This window comes from Rhincodon typus, chromosome 17 (assembly GCF_021869965.1).
Source record: "Rhincodon typus isolate 14 chromosome 17, sRhiTyp1.1, whole genome shotgun sequence".
Classification (NCBI taxonomy): Eukaryota; Metazoa; Chordata; class Chondrichthyes; order Orectolobiformes; family Rhincodontidae; genus Rhincodon; species Rhincodon typus.
In genome coordinates, this window is record NC_063348.1 from 4955649 (window position 1) to 4974265 (window position 18617).

The 18617-nt window shown below is 39.5% G+C and overlaps 1 protein-coding gene across 4 annotated transcripts in view; it reads left to right on the plus strand.

Moving 5' to 3' along the window:
• The window catches only part of cars1 (cysteinyl-tRNA synthetase 1), a 65007-nt gene extending 51516 nt beyond the window's left edge, over window positions 1–13491 (plus strand). For 3 of the 4 annotated variants that reach the window (XM_048606814.1, XM_048606812.1, XM_048606815.1), the window contains 4 exons: window positions 3380–3447; window positions 4336–4395; window positions 8121–8204; window positions 12623–13491. In XM_048606814.1, the coding sequence (XP_048462771.1) occupies window positions 3380–3447; window positions 4336–4395; window positions 8121–8204; window positions 12623–12757 (347 nt within the window). In that variant the 3' untranslated portion in view covers window positions 12758–13491. Of the gene's footprint in view, window positions 1–3379; window positions 3448–4335; window positions 4396–8120; window positions 8205–10986; window positions 11591–12622 lie in introns of those variants that run through there. The other variant, XM_048606813.1, reaches the window with a different exon arrangement.
• Window positions 13492–18617: the final 5126 nt, after the last annotated feature.

Below are 18617 nucleotides of genomic sequence, written 5' to 3' on the forward strand. Positions count from 1 at the left end.
AGGAACAAGCAGGAAAGTGGAATTAAATCCATTTTTGAGTGGCAGTGCAGACTCAATGGGCCAAATAACATACTCGTGCTCCTTTTTTTTGTGTTATATTAACTGTGGGGAAACTTGGTGCCTTGGTTCCAGTCTTCAGAACAATGCTTCTTACTGCACTAAAATGGGCAATAAGAAGGGTCCAGACCCGAAACATCAGCTTTCCTGCTCCTCTAATGCTGCTTGGCCTGCTGTGTTCATCCAGCTCTACACCTTGTTATCTCAGATTCCTGAGAATTTTTGCTACAAAATGTTTCTTCTGCCTTCCTAGCCCAGGGCACTGAGAGTTAATTTAATGGTCATAACCAGTATTCAAGCTGAAATCAGCAAATTCAGCATCAATAGAGAATTAACCTGGACCCTTCAGTCTACTTTTGTTACTATGTCATTAGCCACTGAGTTGTTAATGAGTAACTTTTATAGTGTTTTGTAAAGAATTGTTTTTAATGCTTACCCAATGGATAGTTGGTTGACATAGACAACAGAGTGCAAGGTTTAATCTCAGCCTGCTACAATGGAACTCTACACTTGACTGCAGAGTTTTTGATGAGCAAGAGGAAAAAAAAACTGATTGAAAGCTTTATCCAGATTATTGAATGCTGACTTGATAGGTATAAAGTTGAAAAGTAAAGTCATGGTAAAGACAGTTGAAAAGCAATGTTTTAGTTAATGTTTGAACACTTTTTTGACAAATTTATTCCTGTTGTATGTAGCAAAGTTGTGTCTAATATTTGACCAGCTGTCACATCACTGAATCACGCAGCAACACTCTTACAATATTTTTCACGACCTTGGGTCCTCTGTAATTTTGAACTGTAGCCATTAATGTAGTATAAGAAACAAAGCAGGGATAAGACCTTAAGAAATAGGAACGGGAGTAGGCTGTTTGGCCCCTCGAGCCTCCTCCACCATTCAATAGGATCATGGCTGATCTGACATTCCTCACATCCATTTTCCTCCCTTTTTCCCCATAATCCTTGATTCCCTTTCTAATCAATAATCTATCTATGATATATGCAAGGACTCTGCCCCCACAGTTCTCTGTGGCAGGATTTCCAAAGATATCCAACCCTCTTAAAGAAGAAATTCCTCATGTCAGTCTTAAATTGGTGCCCCTTTTATTTGAGGCTATGCTTTCTTGTCCTTGACCATCCATGAGGGGAAACACTCTCTCAGCATTTACCCTGTCAAGCCACTTAAGAATCCCCTGTGTTAATGAGATCATTTGTTATTCTTCTAAATTCCAATGAATAAAGTCCCAAACTGTTAAGAACAACTTTGTTCATAAAACAGTTCTTCCACACCAAGGATCACCCAAACGGGCCAAAAAGCATCCCCTCTGTGCTGTAGCAATTCTGTGAATTACTGCACAGCAAGCTCCCAGAAGCAACAATGCAGTAATGGCTAAAGAATCTGTTTTTAGTGACGATTGAAGGATAATTGTTGACCTGGACACAGTGGATAGCTCCCTAGCTCCTCTTAAAAATGGTGCCAGGGCTTTTTTTTTTAAACATCCACTTGAGATAGCAAACAGGTCTTGGTTTAATTATCATCTGAAAAACAAAAGTCCCAACAGCACAACACTCCCTTACTACAACCACTCTAAAATGTCAGCCTAGATTTTTGTGCTGAAGTTTCTGGAGTGACTTTGGAACCCACAACACCCAGAAGATTATAGGAACAAGTGATTCAGCCTATGGACCTGTTCTGCTATTCGCTGAGATCATGGCTGATCATATATCTCAGTGCATGTTTCCAGCATTATTTACATATCACTTGATGGTCTTTAGTCTCCAGAAATCTGTTGATTTTTGTATTGAACATGGACAATGACTGAGCTTCCACAGCACTCTAGAGTAGAGAATTCCAAAGATTTACTAGACTCTGAATGAACAAATTCCTCCTCGCTTCAGCCTCCTCCTTACTTCAGTCTCAAATGGCCAGCCCTTATCCTGAGACCCTTATACCCTGGTTCTAGAATAACCAGCTAGGGTAAATGTCCTATCTAAGGCTAGAACTATCAAGAGTAAAGCAACGGAGCTGGTAAATAGTTATGTCAAAAACCTGAATAAGCTTTGTCTTCAAATACCCAAATGACTGCCTTCTGAGAAAAACAAAAGTTGTGCACACTGAGGGCAATTGATTATGGAATGGAATCAATTAAAAATTTAGTGGCCAGGGTTATAGGATTGCAGATAGATGAATCACTTGCCTGGATGAGTACAAGGGGCAGCACGGTGGCTCAGTGGTTAGCACTGCTGCCTCACAGCGCCAGGGACCCAAGTTCGATTTCACCCTCGTGTGACCTGTCTGTGTGGAATTTGCACGTTCTCCCCAAGTCTGCGTGGGTTTCCACCAGGTGCTCCGGTTTCCTCCCACAGTCCGAAGATGTACAGGCTAGATGGATTGGCCGTGCTAAATTGCTGATAGTGTTCAGAGATGTGTAGATTAGGTGGGTTATAGGGGATGGGCTGGGTGGGACGCTGTGAGGGTCAGTGTGGACTTGTTGGGCCAAAGGGCCTGTTTCCACACCGTAGGGATTCTATGATTATGAAATTATTAGAATGGAAAAGGCACATGGAAGAATTTTAAAAAAGGCAATCAACTTTAGCACAGATGACTGGCTTTAGAGTAAGTTAAATAGTTATGAACATAGTGAAAGATATAATATCCAACTCGAGCTGGTTTAAAGGTTTTAGTAGAGGTCCAAGGTGATGAAAATCGCATCATTTAAACTCTTCAAGTGCACCGTTCTAGATGTCTGTATTGTAAATAGGAGGATCATTAGTTTGAACAGCCTTTCTGAGACATGTATTGGCCATTAGGGAGTAGGGCAAACGTCAAAAAGGTACAATTTCTTCATATCCACCTGGCCAACTGATTGCGCTTAATCTTTGTGCAGTTTCAATTAACTATAGAGAAATTCTGTTCTCTATGCAGTGTCTTGTGAACTGTACAAAAACCTATTTTTGTTTATTGGCCACACTACCATACATATCAAAAAGATCCTCTCCATTCTCCATATGTTATATCCTTACCAGAGTTCTATCCTCCAAACAATAAAATTCCTCACTTGTATTAGAATTGCTCTGTGCTTCCAATTCTTTCTGCTACAAAGTATTATTGGTGTTTATTAAGAGCAGGATCAGACTTTTCTGTATAAAATCTTAATCCCCTAGTGCTGTGTCACAGAGAATAGCCACTTATGTGATAGAAACCCTGCCCATCCCATTGTGTTTTCTTTTTTCTGAAGGTTTTAAACAGTTAGATTAAGGAATATTGAACCGAAGAGCTTAAAGGGTTAGGCTGACATTTCTAATGGTTTCCTATCGTTTTGCAGGATTACCTACTGTGGTGAAATTTGTGGACCGAGAGACATTGCTGAGGGAGAGAGAAGAGAAGAAAAGGGTAAGTTGATCTCTATCATGTTGGAAAAGTAAAGGTATACAATGGAACATAAAGCTGTGCGGTGAAGAGAGATTGAGGAGACTGTGTCTGTACTCATTAGAGTTTAGAATAATGAGAGATGATCTAATTCAAACTTATAAAATTTGTAAAGAGCTGAATAGGGTCAACACACTATTGGAAGCTTTAGTGGGTAATAAATATAGGAACAGATAGTGGCAAATATTTATTTTCACAACCTGGCGGTTTCATTTTTAAGATACATGAAAACTCGGTATTTTCCTCACCTAATAAATCTGGTGAGCAAAACTTTCCATGTTGGTAGATTCACTGGCCATAGTGAGAGCCTTGTATTTACAGCGCCTGTAAAAGTCTACATATTTTGTTGTTGTCTTGCTGATTAAATGGAAATAATTAATGAATAAATTAAATAAATGGAAATATTCCAGTGCTATACAACACCATCAGAGTTGCTAACTACAGCTAAGGTGATGCAGTTTACTCTTAAATGAAAACAACATGAATACAGTCTGGATTCTTGCTCCATTTTTAATCAATCCCCTCACACCCACCCCTACCCGGTGTAAGATTTGTATCTGTGGGGATCAGGGTTACAGTAATGTTCTGCATGACGTAACACATTACACAAAGTTACACACAGAGAATGACCATTTGGACATGGTACCAGGAAATGTTGATATTTGTTGGACCACACAACGTGAGATCCATGTCTTGAGAAAATTAGGTGGAACATATGTTGCAAAGGACTGACAACATTGAGATAGTTTGCAATCTGAGAAAAATTGGTCTTGTTTTCTGTTTAACAAACAAGTAATATTGTATTTATTATGATTAAAACTTTTTTTGCTCTGCCTTTTTTTTTTGCAACAGATTGAAGAAGAGAAAAAGAGGAAGAAGGAAGAAGCAGCCCAGAAAAAACGAGAACAGGAGGTGGGGACTTGATACATTATGTCATAGCTGCTGTACAAGCTTGTTCAATTGGTCTTACAATTGTCTGTTGCATTTGTTCTGATGGGCATCATCTAACTTAAAAGAAAGAGAGCAAAAATCTAGTTGACCACTTGCATAGCTGAATGCAGATAAATTAATTTTACCTTCTATATTAGTTTAAACTTTAGCCTTACATTGAAGAGTCATCACTGAGACATTTACATTAAAAACAGCAGGAGAATCCCAGGGACCTGCTGATCATAAATGTAGTAGATTTGATTCAAGTTTGCACTGAATTAGCTGATCTCAACTGGGATGGCAGTTAAAACAATACAATTAATGCTTCCAAGTTAAAGCAGGGAAAATCAGCCAGAAAGACCACTCTTCTCAATTCAATAATCCTTCCTAAGGAAAAATGAGTGAACAATGGTTGTTGGGTGCCATCCGGATTTAAGAAGGATGGGATTTGTACTTGTCCTTAACCTACAATACCAAAGTATGCAACTGAAACTCCTTAAGTTTGATAGCACCTTTACCATTGTGATAGCATTTACAGTGGCCTCTGACCTCTTTCCCTCCCCTCCCACTAAAGCTTGCGGTAATTATTTTTGCGTAAAGATCAGCCTTTTCAGAAAGATACAGATTCAGAGAAAAATACTAATCTGGTATTTAGCAATTCTTGATCATAGATGACCTCTTCCTTGAATAAGTTAAGTCCTTGCCTTGTATAACTTACTGTCTTTGATATTTTACAGAATAATATAAACATGCAGGCTAATTGACAAGATTGCTAGTAAGTTTCCTCTTCCCTTTTCTTGTCAAACTATTCTTGTTGATAGTATGGAGTTGAAACAAAAAATGACCCAGAGCATCTGCTCTCTGCATACTTAGAGCCTGGACACCCACTGAAAGATGCATACCAGGATCCCTTTGGATGGCCCAACATAATGACAACCCAGCAGTTGCCCACAAAGTTGAAACATCCCTGGGGCAAATACCCAGCATTTGGACATCTCCAAAAAGTCCCTAATTCTGAGAGTTGGACAGTTCAGAAGATTCTGACTCACAGTTAGTCAGGAAACATTTGAGAAATTTAAAACCAGCTCTAACTCCTGACTAACTACAAAATTCACCCTTCAATTGCTTATACTGACAATTCCCATGGACCGCTAACACTGCTTCCAGGATCCCCTTGCTCCAAACCCGACAGCCACCTGATCCCTTAATAAGCCCTACCTGACCCAATCTGCATCACCCTCAACCCATCCAGCTACTCCATGTTATCTACCCTGTTGCGACCCTGTCATCAAATCCACCCATCCAACTTGCCATACTACCTACCTCAGCTCCAGCACCACCTCCCACCCTTTACACACTTAAATGACTTTCACTCATTCCAAAACACTGAAAAGCTGTTTACATGTGCCGAAGTTGTTCAATATGTTTATAAACAGTACCAGAATAAGGAGCAAGGCAATTAATGTTGTTAAAGAGAACCATGTGTTGCTTTGCTTCCCTTGACTGTCTTACATTACAAGAATTCAGCTGGATTTAAGGTGTGCTGTGCATTCTCAGCCCTCCAGCATCAGAAGTTGGGCCCAGAAATGCAGGGAATTGATGCAAGATTAAAAAAAGTGTTGGTGAGAAAGAAGCAATTTATGGGTAATAACTACTCTCTGAAGGCTTTGACTGCTATGTTCACTTAAGATGCCAGTCTAGCTTTATAACATGCAGGTGATGCAAAACTGGTGACTTTGAAAGGCAGCACCATGATGTCTTTTATATGTGTTTTGTCTTCCCCGTTCCTCTTGTTTTGATTAGAGTTATATCTCCTGCCATATATTTAAATCTTGTTTGCATATATTTCCTGCCTACAACACCTCACTTGTGAGCTTGTTTTTGACCCATTTAAATATTAACATTTCCATTATAAATTCCTTTGTCTGTTTATAATGGAAACTTCCTGGTGTAAGTTATCGTGTTGTAATATGCTGCATCCTCCCAATAATTGTTTCACGTCTTCCAAATTCCTCAGCTTTTATCACAGAAAAACTTTAATACTCCAGCCAATTCTACTTCACTATCCTGAGTCATAATTTTGATTAATTGGAAAACTTATTATATAGACGTTAGAAGCCGGGCTGAATTACATCTGCACACTCTTACATTCTAATTAATCTCTGTCCTCTGACACAGCCTCATCCAAAAAATTACATTTGATTTTGCTCCCATATGCAATCCATTGCAGTATCAACTTGTATTCTGAAATTGTTAAAAATGAAAAAAATTCAATGAGTTAAAACAATCTGGCTTCACTTGCCAACACTCCAGACCATGCACACTAGCAGGGATATCTTATAAAATATATTTAAACAAAGAGTGGCAAATACCTAACAATACCTATTAATGAAAAACAAAATGGTAGAGTGTATTGGGTAGGAAAAATAGTGTTAAACAAAACAGAATTTTTTTCAATTTTTGAATTTAATTTGTATCCGTTTAATATTGCAATTAGAAATAATCAGAGGTGAGTATATGCAATCAACAATCCTCATCAGATTGTTGGTATCAGCGAACATATCAAAATAATTTATCTCTACAATCACATTAGAATATGAAAAAGAGATTTAAATTAAGACATATTTAAGTCTTGCGCCAGGAGGGTCATCTCAACATAAAGCAAAATGTAAATGTCCTTCCAGATAAGGTTGTACAGTAAACATTTAGGTAGTAGTTGGAGAATGTAATTGATAAGGCTGTAGACTCTTTCTAGGGAGATGAAATTAAACAGGCCCTCATCTAGCTTTTAAACTTGTATGTTCTTTTATTTGTGTGCCTCTTTCTGCCACAACACTGCCCATTAAGTCAGAAGATCCAGAAATACCTGGGAGACGCACAAGAGGATTTCTCGATGGGTTCAGAGGTTAGCAACAAAATTAGCAATTGCTGGAAAAGCCCAGCAGGTCTGGCAGCATTTATGAAGAGAAATCAGAGTTAATGTTTCAGTTCCAGTGACCCTTCCTCAGTTCTGATAATCTCCAGTTAAAAGAAAACACTCACCAGGTTTCTGTTCTTCACATAGACTTTATTATGACCAAGTTGACTTTAACCAATGGCAGTTAGGAAGTACTGTTTGCATACTGATTCTCTCTCTCATTTACTGGTTGAGAGTTCAGCCTTTCACTGTCTTTAAAGGTGTTTTATTCCTCCTCTAATTGGGGATTTGCAAAGAGAAGCAATTGGAAGAAAGCCAGCTGTTAGTGGAGATTTTTGGTACCTCCACACAAGAGCACGAGACACAGATTTTTGGGTGTTTTCTGTACAGTCCAGGAGGTTTTCAGCTGCACTGAGTTCAAACAAGCCACAGACTGGCTCCTGACCAGCATCAAAATGTTGTTGAACAGTTTTCTTTTAGTTTGGAACCCATCGACTTGGTTTGCTTTTGTTCTGGCGTTTCTGGGGAAAGCAACATTTTATACAACTTGTAATGCTTCATTAAACATGATTTTTAAAACAGCAGCCATCTCTTTATATGGTTCCTTGGTTTAAACCACCATTTTCATTCTTAGTACAAAAGCAAAAGGACATAAAAAAATGTGGTTGTTTCAATAGAACAATCCATTAAATGTCCATTGCTTCTGCAATAAGATAACATATTAAACAAATGAAGGAAGGGTTACAGGCATGCAGAATCTGACTAATTTATAGTAACTGTCTTCCTACAGGCAGCAAAACTGGCCAAGATGAAGATCCCTCCCAGTGAACTGTTCAGATCAGAAAAAGACAAATATTCCAAATTTGATGAGAATGTAAGTATTAAAGGATCTAGAGATAAGCACCTCCCCACCCCTGCCTTCAGTTGAAACTAAATTTTTTAAAAAATGTATATACACAGACCAGAAAGATCAACCTTAAATCTCCATATTGAGTCAGCTGACCTCTGTCAAAGGAGTGGTTAGGAGAGTAAAGTTAGTTTCAGCATAACCTGAATAAAAACGAACATCAGCTAAAGTTGTTGCCTCCAATCGTTCTATGGTGACTCCTGTAGTCTTGGGCTGCCAGCACATTCTGGTGCTATAGATCAAAGTCCTAGCATCAGAACGGCTACCAGTCTTCAACCAATTCTTTCCAATGATATCAAGAAATGCCTTAGGACACTGGATACTGCAAACAACATGGATCCCGACAGCATACCAGCAGTAGTACTGAACACTCATGCTTCAGAATCATCTGTGCCCCTAGCCCAGCTGTTCTAGTACAGCTACAACAATGGCATTTACCTGATGTCAAAAATTGCCCAGATCTGTGCTGTGCACACAAAATAGAATTAATCCAAACTGGCTAACACCATATTCATATTCTCTTAATTATCAGCAAAGTAGTGGAAGGGGTTATTGTTTCTCAACAAGGGAGAATCCAACCATTGCCTCTTGATATTAAATGGCATTACCATACTCCACTGTCCACATCTTGGGTGTTCCAACTGACTAAAAACTGAATTGGATTGCCCACATAAATACTGTGGCTACAAGAGCAGGCTAGGAATTCTGTAGTATCTGCCATCCTAACTTCTTAAAAGTGCTGAATGATCTGTGCTTAGCAAAGGATTGTTTTGATCTCCTTACATCCCAGCCTCATTAAATTTTGGGCACGATATCAGCTCTTGAACTCTTCTGTTGCAGTAGCCCCTGTGGCCATTTCTTTGGACAGTAGTCCTCTTCCCTGCTTCACAGACCATGTTATCCATCTTCAATGCTCTCTGAGTTTATACCTTGCAGAGGCTGAGTGCCAACTCTTAGACACTTCTTCCTATCTCCCAGCTGGACCATGGCCCGAGCACTGAACGTCAAACTGTTTATTTCCAGGTCTGTCAGTGACCTCATCTCCTTTAGAGATCTCTTCTCCAACTCTACACGGCCACTTCTACCTCATTCCTGAAATCCACAAACCGGACCCCCACGGGAGAGCCATCATTTTACCCCCACCCAGTATTGTTGACAAGGCTCTTAGCTGTGGCCAACCCATCTCCCACACTTCTGCCCTTCCCCTTTCACCACCTCTCAGAATAATGATAGGGTTCCCCTTGTCCTCACTTTACACAACACAAATCTCTGCATTTCTGCCACCTCCAGCAGGATGCCATCACAAAACACATCTTCTCTTCCCCTCCCTTGACTGCGTTCTGCAGGGACCATTCCCTCTAGGACATCCTGACTCTTCTGTCACACCTAACAATTCCTCACTCCCGCCATGATACTTTGCCATGCAATCACAAAAGTGTAACACTTATGTTTTATTTCTTCCTTCCTAATTGTCTAAGGCCCCAGATAGACTTTCCAGGTAAAGCACCAATTAGTTGTACTTCTTTGAATTTATTCTACTGTATTTGCTGCTCACAGTGTGAGACCAAGTGCAAACTGAGTAACCACTTTACAAAATATCTCTGCTCTCTCCATAAGGAGGATCCCAATCTTCCAATTACTTGTTAATTCAAAACACCACTTCTTGCTCGCACCATCATTTCCGTCCTAAGCTGTTGCAGTGATGCCCAACATGTGCTGGAGGAATATGACTTCATTTTCTGCTCAGGCACTTTACAGGAATTAACACTGAGTTCGATAATTTCAGAACATGAACACCATCGTCCATTTTGACTCCCCCGCCTGCCCCACCTTGTTTGCATGTGTTGGATATAGAAAAGCAGACTATTTTCCGTCTGAATCTCTCCTTTACTACTATCAGCACTCCCTTTGTTTTTTTTTTGCTCTCGACACCCTGACCATCTGTTCTACTTGCTCCTCATCCTTTTTGTCAACAGCATAGAGGCCACTATTTTCCAGGCCCCTTCAGTTCTAAAGAAGTGTCATCAGACTCACAACATTAACTGTTTCTCTCTCCATGGATGCTATGAAACCCCTGGAGTTTTTCCAGCACTTTATTATATTGTAACAGCATTGGAAAAGTATTGGCAGCATGAATTTATTAAAGGTAGATGGATGGAGTTCTATTGAGCTGGTGAGGATATTGTGGTTGATGTGTTTGTGCACTTTCAAAAGGCATTTAAAATGCACCACATATTAAGAAGTGCAAAATTGGACCCCATGGGATTAAAACAGGGCTTTGCACACTGTCGTCACATTTCTGGGTGGCAAGCTCCAAAGTACTAATGGCTGCTGTGAAGTTCAAACTGCTAATAGCTGCAGGTCCCCTTTAAATCATCAGAATTTTTTTCAATAGTTAGTGTGACCTAACTGTCCACTCATAGAGACCTGAATCCTCTCCTGAAAAATGTAATGGAATGGCTGATTGTTCTATCATTGAATTAAACTATTTCCCCTCTTTACAAATGTGCTGAAAACCGGCAGGTGCTTTCACTGCAAATTTACTAAATACAAACAGACTTTGGACGACATAAATTGGTGAACTGGGCACGTACATGGCAGATAGAATTTAATGTAGAGAAGTATGATGTGATCCATTTTGGGAGAAGGAATGAGGTGTGGCAACAAGTCCTAAATAATGAAGTTAAAGGAACTGCAGGAACAGAGACGCTCAGTGGTGTAACCTACATAAACCTTTGTCTCCACACAGTCTATGTAGTTATTTTCAATGTCCCATCATCAAATTGAAGAACTCTTCCATCATGTGTGGCACTGTCAGTATGCTAAATGGGGTATATTTTGATCAGATCCAGCAAGTCAAAACGAAGTATCCAGAAGGTGCTGTGGGCTACCAGCAGTAGAATTATATTCAACCACAATCTTGAACGTCTTGTCCAGGTATATTCCTCACTCTACAATTATCATCAAGCTGAGGGATCAACATTCAGTCAATGAAAAATGTCAAATGACTTGCCAGAACAGCACCAAGTCACCTTAAAATGAGGTGTCAACCTGGTGAAGCTCCAACACAAGACTACTTGTATGTCAAATACATAAGTGACATGTGATAGACTGCTACCTCACAACCAACAGATCAGATCTAAACCCTGCAGACCTGACACATCGAGCCATGAATGGTGGTGAACAATTAAGCAACTAACAGGAGGAGGAAGCCCTACAGTATCCCTGTCTTGAATGTTGGGGTAACCCAGCAAATCTGTGCAAAAAAAAAACAAACGTGAAGCATTTGTAACATTCTTCAGCCAGAAGTGCCAAGTGGATGATCTATTTTCACCTCCTCCAGAGGTCCCCAGAATCACATGCCAGCCTTCAGCCAATTTCATTCACTCCACTTGATATCAATAAGTGGCTGAAAGCACTGGATACTGCATAAGCTATGGGCTGTGACAACATTTTGGCAATAACTAAGCTGTTCCAATACAGCCACAATTCTAATATCCACTCGGCAATGTCCTGTCCACAACAGTCAGGATAAATTCAATACAGCCAATAACTGCTCCGTCAGATTCCTCTCAATTGTCAGCAAAATAGGGAGTGGCATTCTTCGTCAAAGTCTGTTGTCACTTTCTCAGCAATAATCTGCTCAATGCTCAATTTGGGTTCCATCAGGATCAATGAGTTCCTGGCTTCATTACAGCTTTGGTCAAAATGCAGACAGAACAGCTAAACTGCAGGGGTGAAAATGACTCATTTGTAATTCTAAACTGCGACAAGTGTAGTGTGGCACTCATTCCAGAAGGACATTAACAAGTTGTTCAGGTGGCTGGATATGTGGCTGATGATGTTCAATGTAGAGAAGTGTGAGGTGATGCACTTTGGTTGGAAGAACACAAATAACAATACGAAATAGGGACACAACCACTGCACTACCAGAGCCCTACAGTCCTAACCCAGGATTATTTTTAAGTCAACCTGTTCGGAGATGTTATGACATCACCGGGTGCTGAATCCAGATCTCCTGGCTCAAAGGTAATTACCACTGTGCCACATAGTCCTTAGTCCTGATTTATTGTATCGCTGTTAAATAAGATACATTGAATATAATTGAAGTGTACAACTGCAATGGAACTGGGGCATAAATTATCGATTTGACTTAGCCACTTATTAAATGCAGCAGATTTGCACAGTGTTATCTGCGGGGGGGAGAAAAACTATAGAATTGTACAAAGGCCATATGAGTGACTTAGATTTAAGAATCAGTGAATTGCTTATTGTAGGGGCAAAAGAGCTGGCCAAAATTGATCTTTTTCATTATGTGCTTTCTTGATGTTGTTCATCAGAATTTGTTTTAACTTTTAATTCTAATGTTATTTATTTTCTCCAAGGGGTTTCCAACTCATGATGCTGAGGGCAAAGAGCTTAGCAAGGGTCAGACCAAGAAGCTTCGAAAACTTTATGAAGTCCAAGAGGAACGGTATAATGAGTATATGCAGACTTTGCAGAATAGCAGCACCAACTAAATGTTTTACAGTGACTTCGTGTATATCTGATAATCGAAAGAAACAACAGAAGAAATGACAGAAACATGATTTTTTTTTAAAAATCGACATTCTGTAAATGAATAAAGAGAGACTTTCTTACTTTTGACCATATCAAATGAACTAATGGAAGAAAGTGAACAGAGACTCTGAAGAGCGCAATTTCCTCTTGTTCAACATTGTTCAAACTATGTGATTAAGGGTCTCGATGGCTTTGCCTTTCACCTTTGGGACTTGCATGCAAATATATCCTAGGTTGAAAATATGGAAATTACTTCAGTCTAACTATGATTAATTTTGGGCAGTCTAAGTTCAATTTAATTCAGTGCCCAGTAACAGCTCAGTTGAGAGTAACTGTCAATATCACATTGTTGGTGTAGAGAAGTAGTGTTCTTGGGAGTGAATGATTTAGGAAAAATGACTAAAATGCAAAGGATTTAATTCTGAGCAACAATATCCTTCAATCTGTGCAAAATTCAAAAAATACAAATTTTGGCTCTTTAGCTGTTTGCTGGTTTCAAACGGTCATTTATTCGTTCCAATTCCAAACCATGTCATTGAATGGAGCAGTTTGAGGGAGAACATGTAAATGGTTTGATATTTTCTGTCTTCTCTTTTAATAGGCATGATAAATCAGTTTCTGTCCACCAATTATATATTTTGCTGCAATTTTAATTAATGTTCCTTTGCTTAATAAATTAACCTTTGGGCTCTGGTGTGAGATTTTTTTTTTGCATGAAAATTTGCTATTTGTATCACTTTGAAATAGTGTTTTGCTTGTTCATAGAATTGTCAAATGTTTATAACACACCCAAGGAGGCAACTGTTCCTGCTTTTCTATTCTCTTTTGAGAGCAATGATTTGAATCTACCTCCAACAGTTTTTTGGGCTGTATTGCAGATTTTGACCATTCATTCTGAAATAAGGGTTTTCCTCATGTTACCTTTCATTATTTATGTTCTCTGGTTCCCAAGCTTTCCACTAATGGGACAGTTTCTCTACACCTCATGATTTTGAACATCTTAATATCTTTTCACTGAGGATAACAAACTAAGCTTCTCCAATCTATCCACAAAATTGAACTCCTACATCCTTGAGCTATTCTTGTAAATATTTTTGAACCTCTTTTAAAGCCTACACAGCATTCGTTAGGTTCAATACCCAAAAACAAAACATTAGTTGAGGCCAAGCCAATAGTTTAGGAAAGGTTCACCATAATTTCCTGACGTTGATGCTGTATTCCTCTATTATGAAGCTCAGGATCCTGGATACTGATTTTTGATCACTTTCTGAACTCATCACCTTCGTAATTTGTGTATCTCCCCTGATTCTGCTGTTCTTCATCGCCTTTAGAACTATATCCTTTCGTTTATATTGGCTCTCTTCTTTCTTCCCACCAAGATGCATGACCTCATACTTGTCTACATTAAACTTCCCTTTCATTTATCGATCTACTCCACAAGCCTAAATCTTCTTGAAGTCTTATTCTTATCTTCACAGTTGACAATATTTCCAAGTTATATGCCACCTTCAAATTTTGAAATTGTACATCTAAGTCATTCAACTATACCAAGAGAAGCTGTGATTCTAGTAGGATCCCTAGAAAACACAACCGTTCATTCCTACAGTTTCCTGTCATTCAGTCAAATTCATATCCATGCTGCAGCGTTGCTGGCAAGTCTATCGTGTGGTATTTTACTAAAAACCTTTGGGAAGTTCATAGAAACTATATCAACTGCATTAACCTTCCCTATTGTCTCAATTAAAAAAAGTCTTAATCAAGTTAGTTGATCAGTTTTTCTTATGCCAGTCTATGTTGGGTTTTTTTTTCTTTATTCATTTATGGGATGAGGCGTCACTGGCTAGGCAGCATTTATTGCCCATCCTTAATTGCCCAGAAGGCAGTTGAGAGTCAACCTTGTTGCAGTGGGTCTGGAGTCACATGTAGGCCCAACCAGGTAAGGATGGCAGTTTCCTTCCCTAAAGGGCATTAGTGAACCAGATGGGTTTTTCTGACAATTGATTCATGGTCATCATTAGATTCTTAATTCCAGATATTTGTTGAATTCAAATTCCACCATGTGCCGTGGTGGGATTCAAACCTGGGTCCCAGAATGTTATCTGGGTCTCTGGATTAACAGTCCAGCGATAGTACCACTAGGCCATTGCCTCCCCTATTCCTTAATTAATGCACACTTAATTAAGTGATGTAATTTTTGTCCCAAATAGTCCCTTTCTAAAAGATTTCTCACCATTGAAGTTAAACTGGCTAGTTTGTGAGAGTTGCTAGGTTTTTTTTAAAATGATGATTTATCACAGGAAATTTTCCAGCCCTCTGGCATCACTCTGTACCAAATAAAGATTGGAAGTTTATGGCTAGTACATCCATATTTTCCTCAGCAACCTTGGAGACATCACATCTTGTCCTGATATAACAATTTTAAGATCAACCAGCCTTTAATTAATATTGCCAGATTATTTTAGCCACAGTAACATCTCAACTGTATCTTTGCTATGACTTTGACAGCAAAGACGTGGTATAAAACTAATTTCGTACTTCGTCCATACCCTCGGAAACCATGCATAGATCTGCTTCTTGGTCCCTAACCAAAACCACTGTTCCACTTAAGACTAGTTTATTATTTAGACGCTTATGAAAACTTTGATTCCCTTTTGTGTTAGCTACTGGTATTTTCTCATTTTATCTTTGAGTACTTATTTTCTTTCATTCTCCTTATTCTTTCTATATTCAGTTTGGGTTGTCCCTTTGCTCTGAGACTGTGCCCTCCGGTTCTAGTTTCCTACTGGAAACAACTTCTGCCCGTCCACACTATCCAGGCCCCTCACTATGTTTCAATCAGACACTCCATCCCCCATCCTTCTAATCCCCAGACTATAGACAAGCCCTTCATCCCTGGAAGTATTCTTGTGAACATCCTCTGGACCTTATCCAATGCCAGCACATCTTTCCTTAGATACAAGGCCCAAAACTGTTCACGATATTCCAAATGCAGTCTGACCAGAGCCTTATACAGTCTCAGCAGTACATCTTGTTGTTGTGTTCTAGCGCTCTCGAAATGAAAGCTAACGTTGCATTTCAGTTCCTAACTGCCAATGAAATCTGAATGTTAACCGTAAAGTCCTGCGCTAAGACTCCAAAATCCCTTGTGCTTCAGCTTTCCAAAGCCTTTCTTCATTTGGCAAAGGCTATATCTCTATTCTTCCTACAAAAGTGTATAATCTCTCACTTTCCCACATTGTATTCCATCGGCCGCTTCTTTGCCCGATTTCCTAGCCCATTCAAGTCCATTTGCAGCCTCCCCACTTCCTCAATACTACCTGTCCCTCCACATATTTTTGTATCATTTGTAGCCTCACAACAATGCCCTAAGTTCCTTTGTCTGGATCATTATTGTATAATGTGTATAGTTGTGGTCCCAACACTGACTCCTGTAAGAGTCTCACCACAGACAGTAGCAAGTTTCTAATTGATGCTAGTTGCTTGTTAGAACACTTTAACAGCTCAACTCATTACAGGTTGCAATCTTACCAAACTGGCCATACAAATGTACTGTTAGGAAAGCTCAACAGGGAAGTGAGAGCTTGGTCCAAGAGACATCCATGTAGGACTCCAGCCACTTATATGGTGGGTATGCTCCATGAGAAATGGAAGTGAGTGGCACAGATACTGTTGGTTCAGGTGGAGAGGTTTCTCAAATGAGTGGAAAGCTGTGCAGAGACTTTGCAGGGTTAGTGGTGTTGCAGGTCAGGGTGTGTGAGGGCGAGTGGGGAAGTTGTTGCATGCATTAGCAAGAGCAGTAGAACTTAATGAGATTTGAATACAGTCACAGAGACTGAGTGTGAGTTATCAGAGAGAAGAAGATGGTGCTTACACTGGCAGAGTGGGACAGCTCTAACATGGTTGGCAACCTCAGGACCACACCTGCAAAGCATGACACTGAATTCTGCCTTGTCTACTAAGACTGGGGCAAATATCAGGAATGATGCAGGATAGATCTGATTGACAGTGCCCGCCTGAATACACAATGGCCTTTTAAATATGGCACCTTCAGAAACAACCAGAAGAATGTGGGAGGACAATATATTATACGTCCAGAGTATTCTCTGACACTGAAACATATTACACAGTTAGTGAGAAAGCATACTTGGCCTCAAATGTCTTTTGGTTGACTATAAAGCAATAGTTGCCCTCTTCGACAAGAAATAGTTGGAAAAGATACTTCCAAAGATCCAGAGAATATGTTTTCACATTATGAGGAAATATGTATAAAAGGAAGCTGCAAACATAAGCAGATGCCCTCTTCAGAACAACTGTAGCTAGCCATAAAACTGCTGTTGAAGACTTGACTTGTAAACAAAACCTATGCACCCAAGCCATGGTGGCACAGTGACCAGCAACATCACAGCACAGACTCAATCAAATCAGACAGAAGCAAAAAAAAACCCCAGAGTGTATCACTCTTGGTATGATGTCAGATGTTGACCGGATTTTAAAAAGCACATTGGTTTGACTAAGACTTACTTTGAGAACAATATTTCACCTTTACAGATGACTTATTGATATTCAATGATAGACTGGTTATTCTGCCTTCACTCAGTGCTGATGTCCTTGATTATCCTCAAATGTACTCGATATAGTTTATCAAATGCAGAGCCACAGCTGGGGCTTCTGTATGGTTGCTAGGGATCTCAAAGCAAATAGCTGATTGTGTAGACTGCCACACACAGACCTAAACACCAACAGCCATTAATTCCTCCCTATACCACAGGAATGAGTGGGAACTGATCTATTTATGGGCGATGGACACTCTCATCTCATTGCTTATAAATCTTTTGACAACTTTGCAGCCATCTCCAGCTTCTAACACTTAATCAGCTCACTGAGATATCCACAGCCAAATGGAGAAGCCAAACAAGGGGTGCAAACTGTTAAATCAGCTTGAGAAGGAACAGTGACAGCTATAAAGCTTTGCTGAACTATCAGCCCACTCCGCTCCAATGTATTTTATCACCATCAAAATTAAAATAGGGGGAAAGCTGAAAATTCAGCTCTCTGTCCTTCCAAGAATGTTGATTTCCACAGATGAATCCTAAGGCCTATAACAATTTTTACAGTAAAGAACAGCAACAAGCTTCTAACTATAGCAAATGTCACAATGCGCAACAGTTGCTAAGTTTGACCCTAAGGTCTGGAGATGAGATCTCAATAGAAATGCTAAAGAGGTACAACAATTGACAGTGTAGCAAAATTCATTCCTTGTCCGCATATCAGATATTACACAGAAACCTTGTATCACAGCACAACGGTACTCTATTACTGCTGCAGTGTAGTGAACTTAATAATTAACATAATGAGAATAATAATTCACAATCCACTACAACACAGGACTAAAAATCAAATGAACTATGCTCAAGCCATGACATGCCAATCCAACAATGAATTGGTCTGGAAGAATTGTCAAGCCTTCACATTGATTAAGTTTGTAAGATCAGAGACTTGGAGATGGAGGGCGCAAGTGAAAGAATAATGGTAAACTTGATATACTTATTTAAACAAATATATAGTGGAGTAAAACAAGGGGCAAAATTTTAGAGACAGATGTTATAAAAGACAGTTGGTCTAAAAGGTTAACTCGGAAGATTTGGAATAGCACCAGCCACTTACATATAAATGTCTGTCCCTGGGAGGAGCTAGCCAGTTATTCAGAGTACTCTTAATTGTCAGTTGTACAGTCTACAACAGAGCATAGACTAGTTACTATCTCTTAGGAAATAACAATGGCCTGGATTTTCTGCTGGCCCACTCATTATGCCAGAGGAT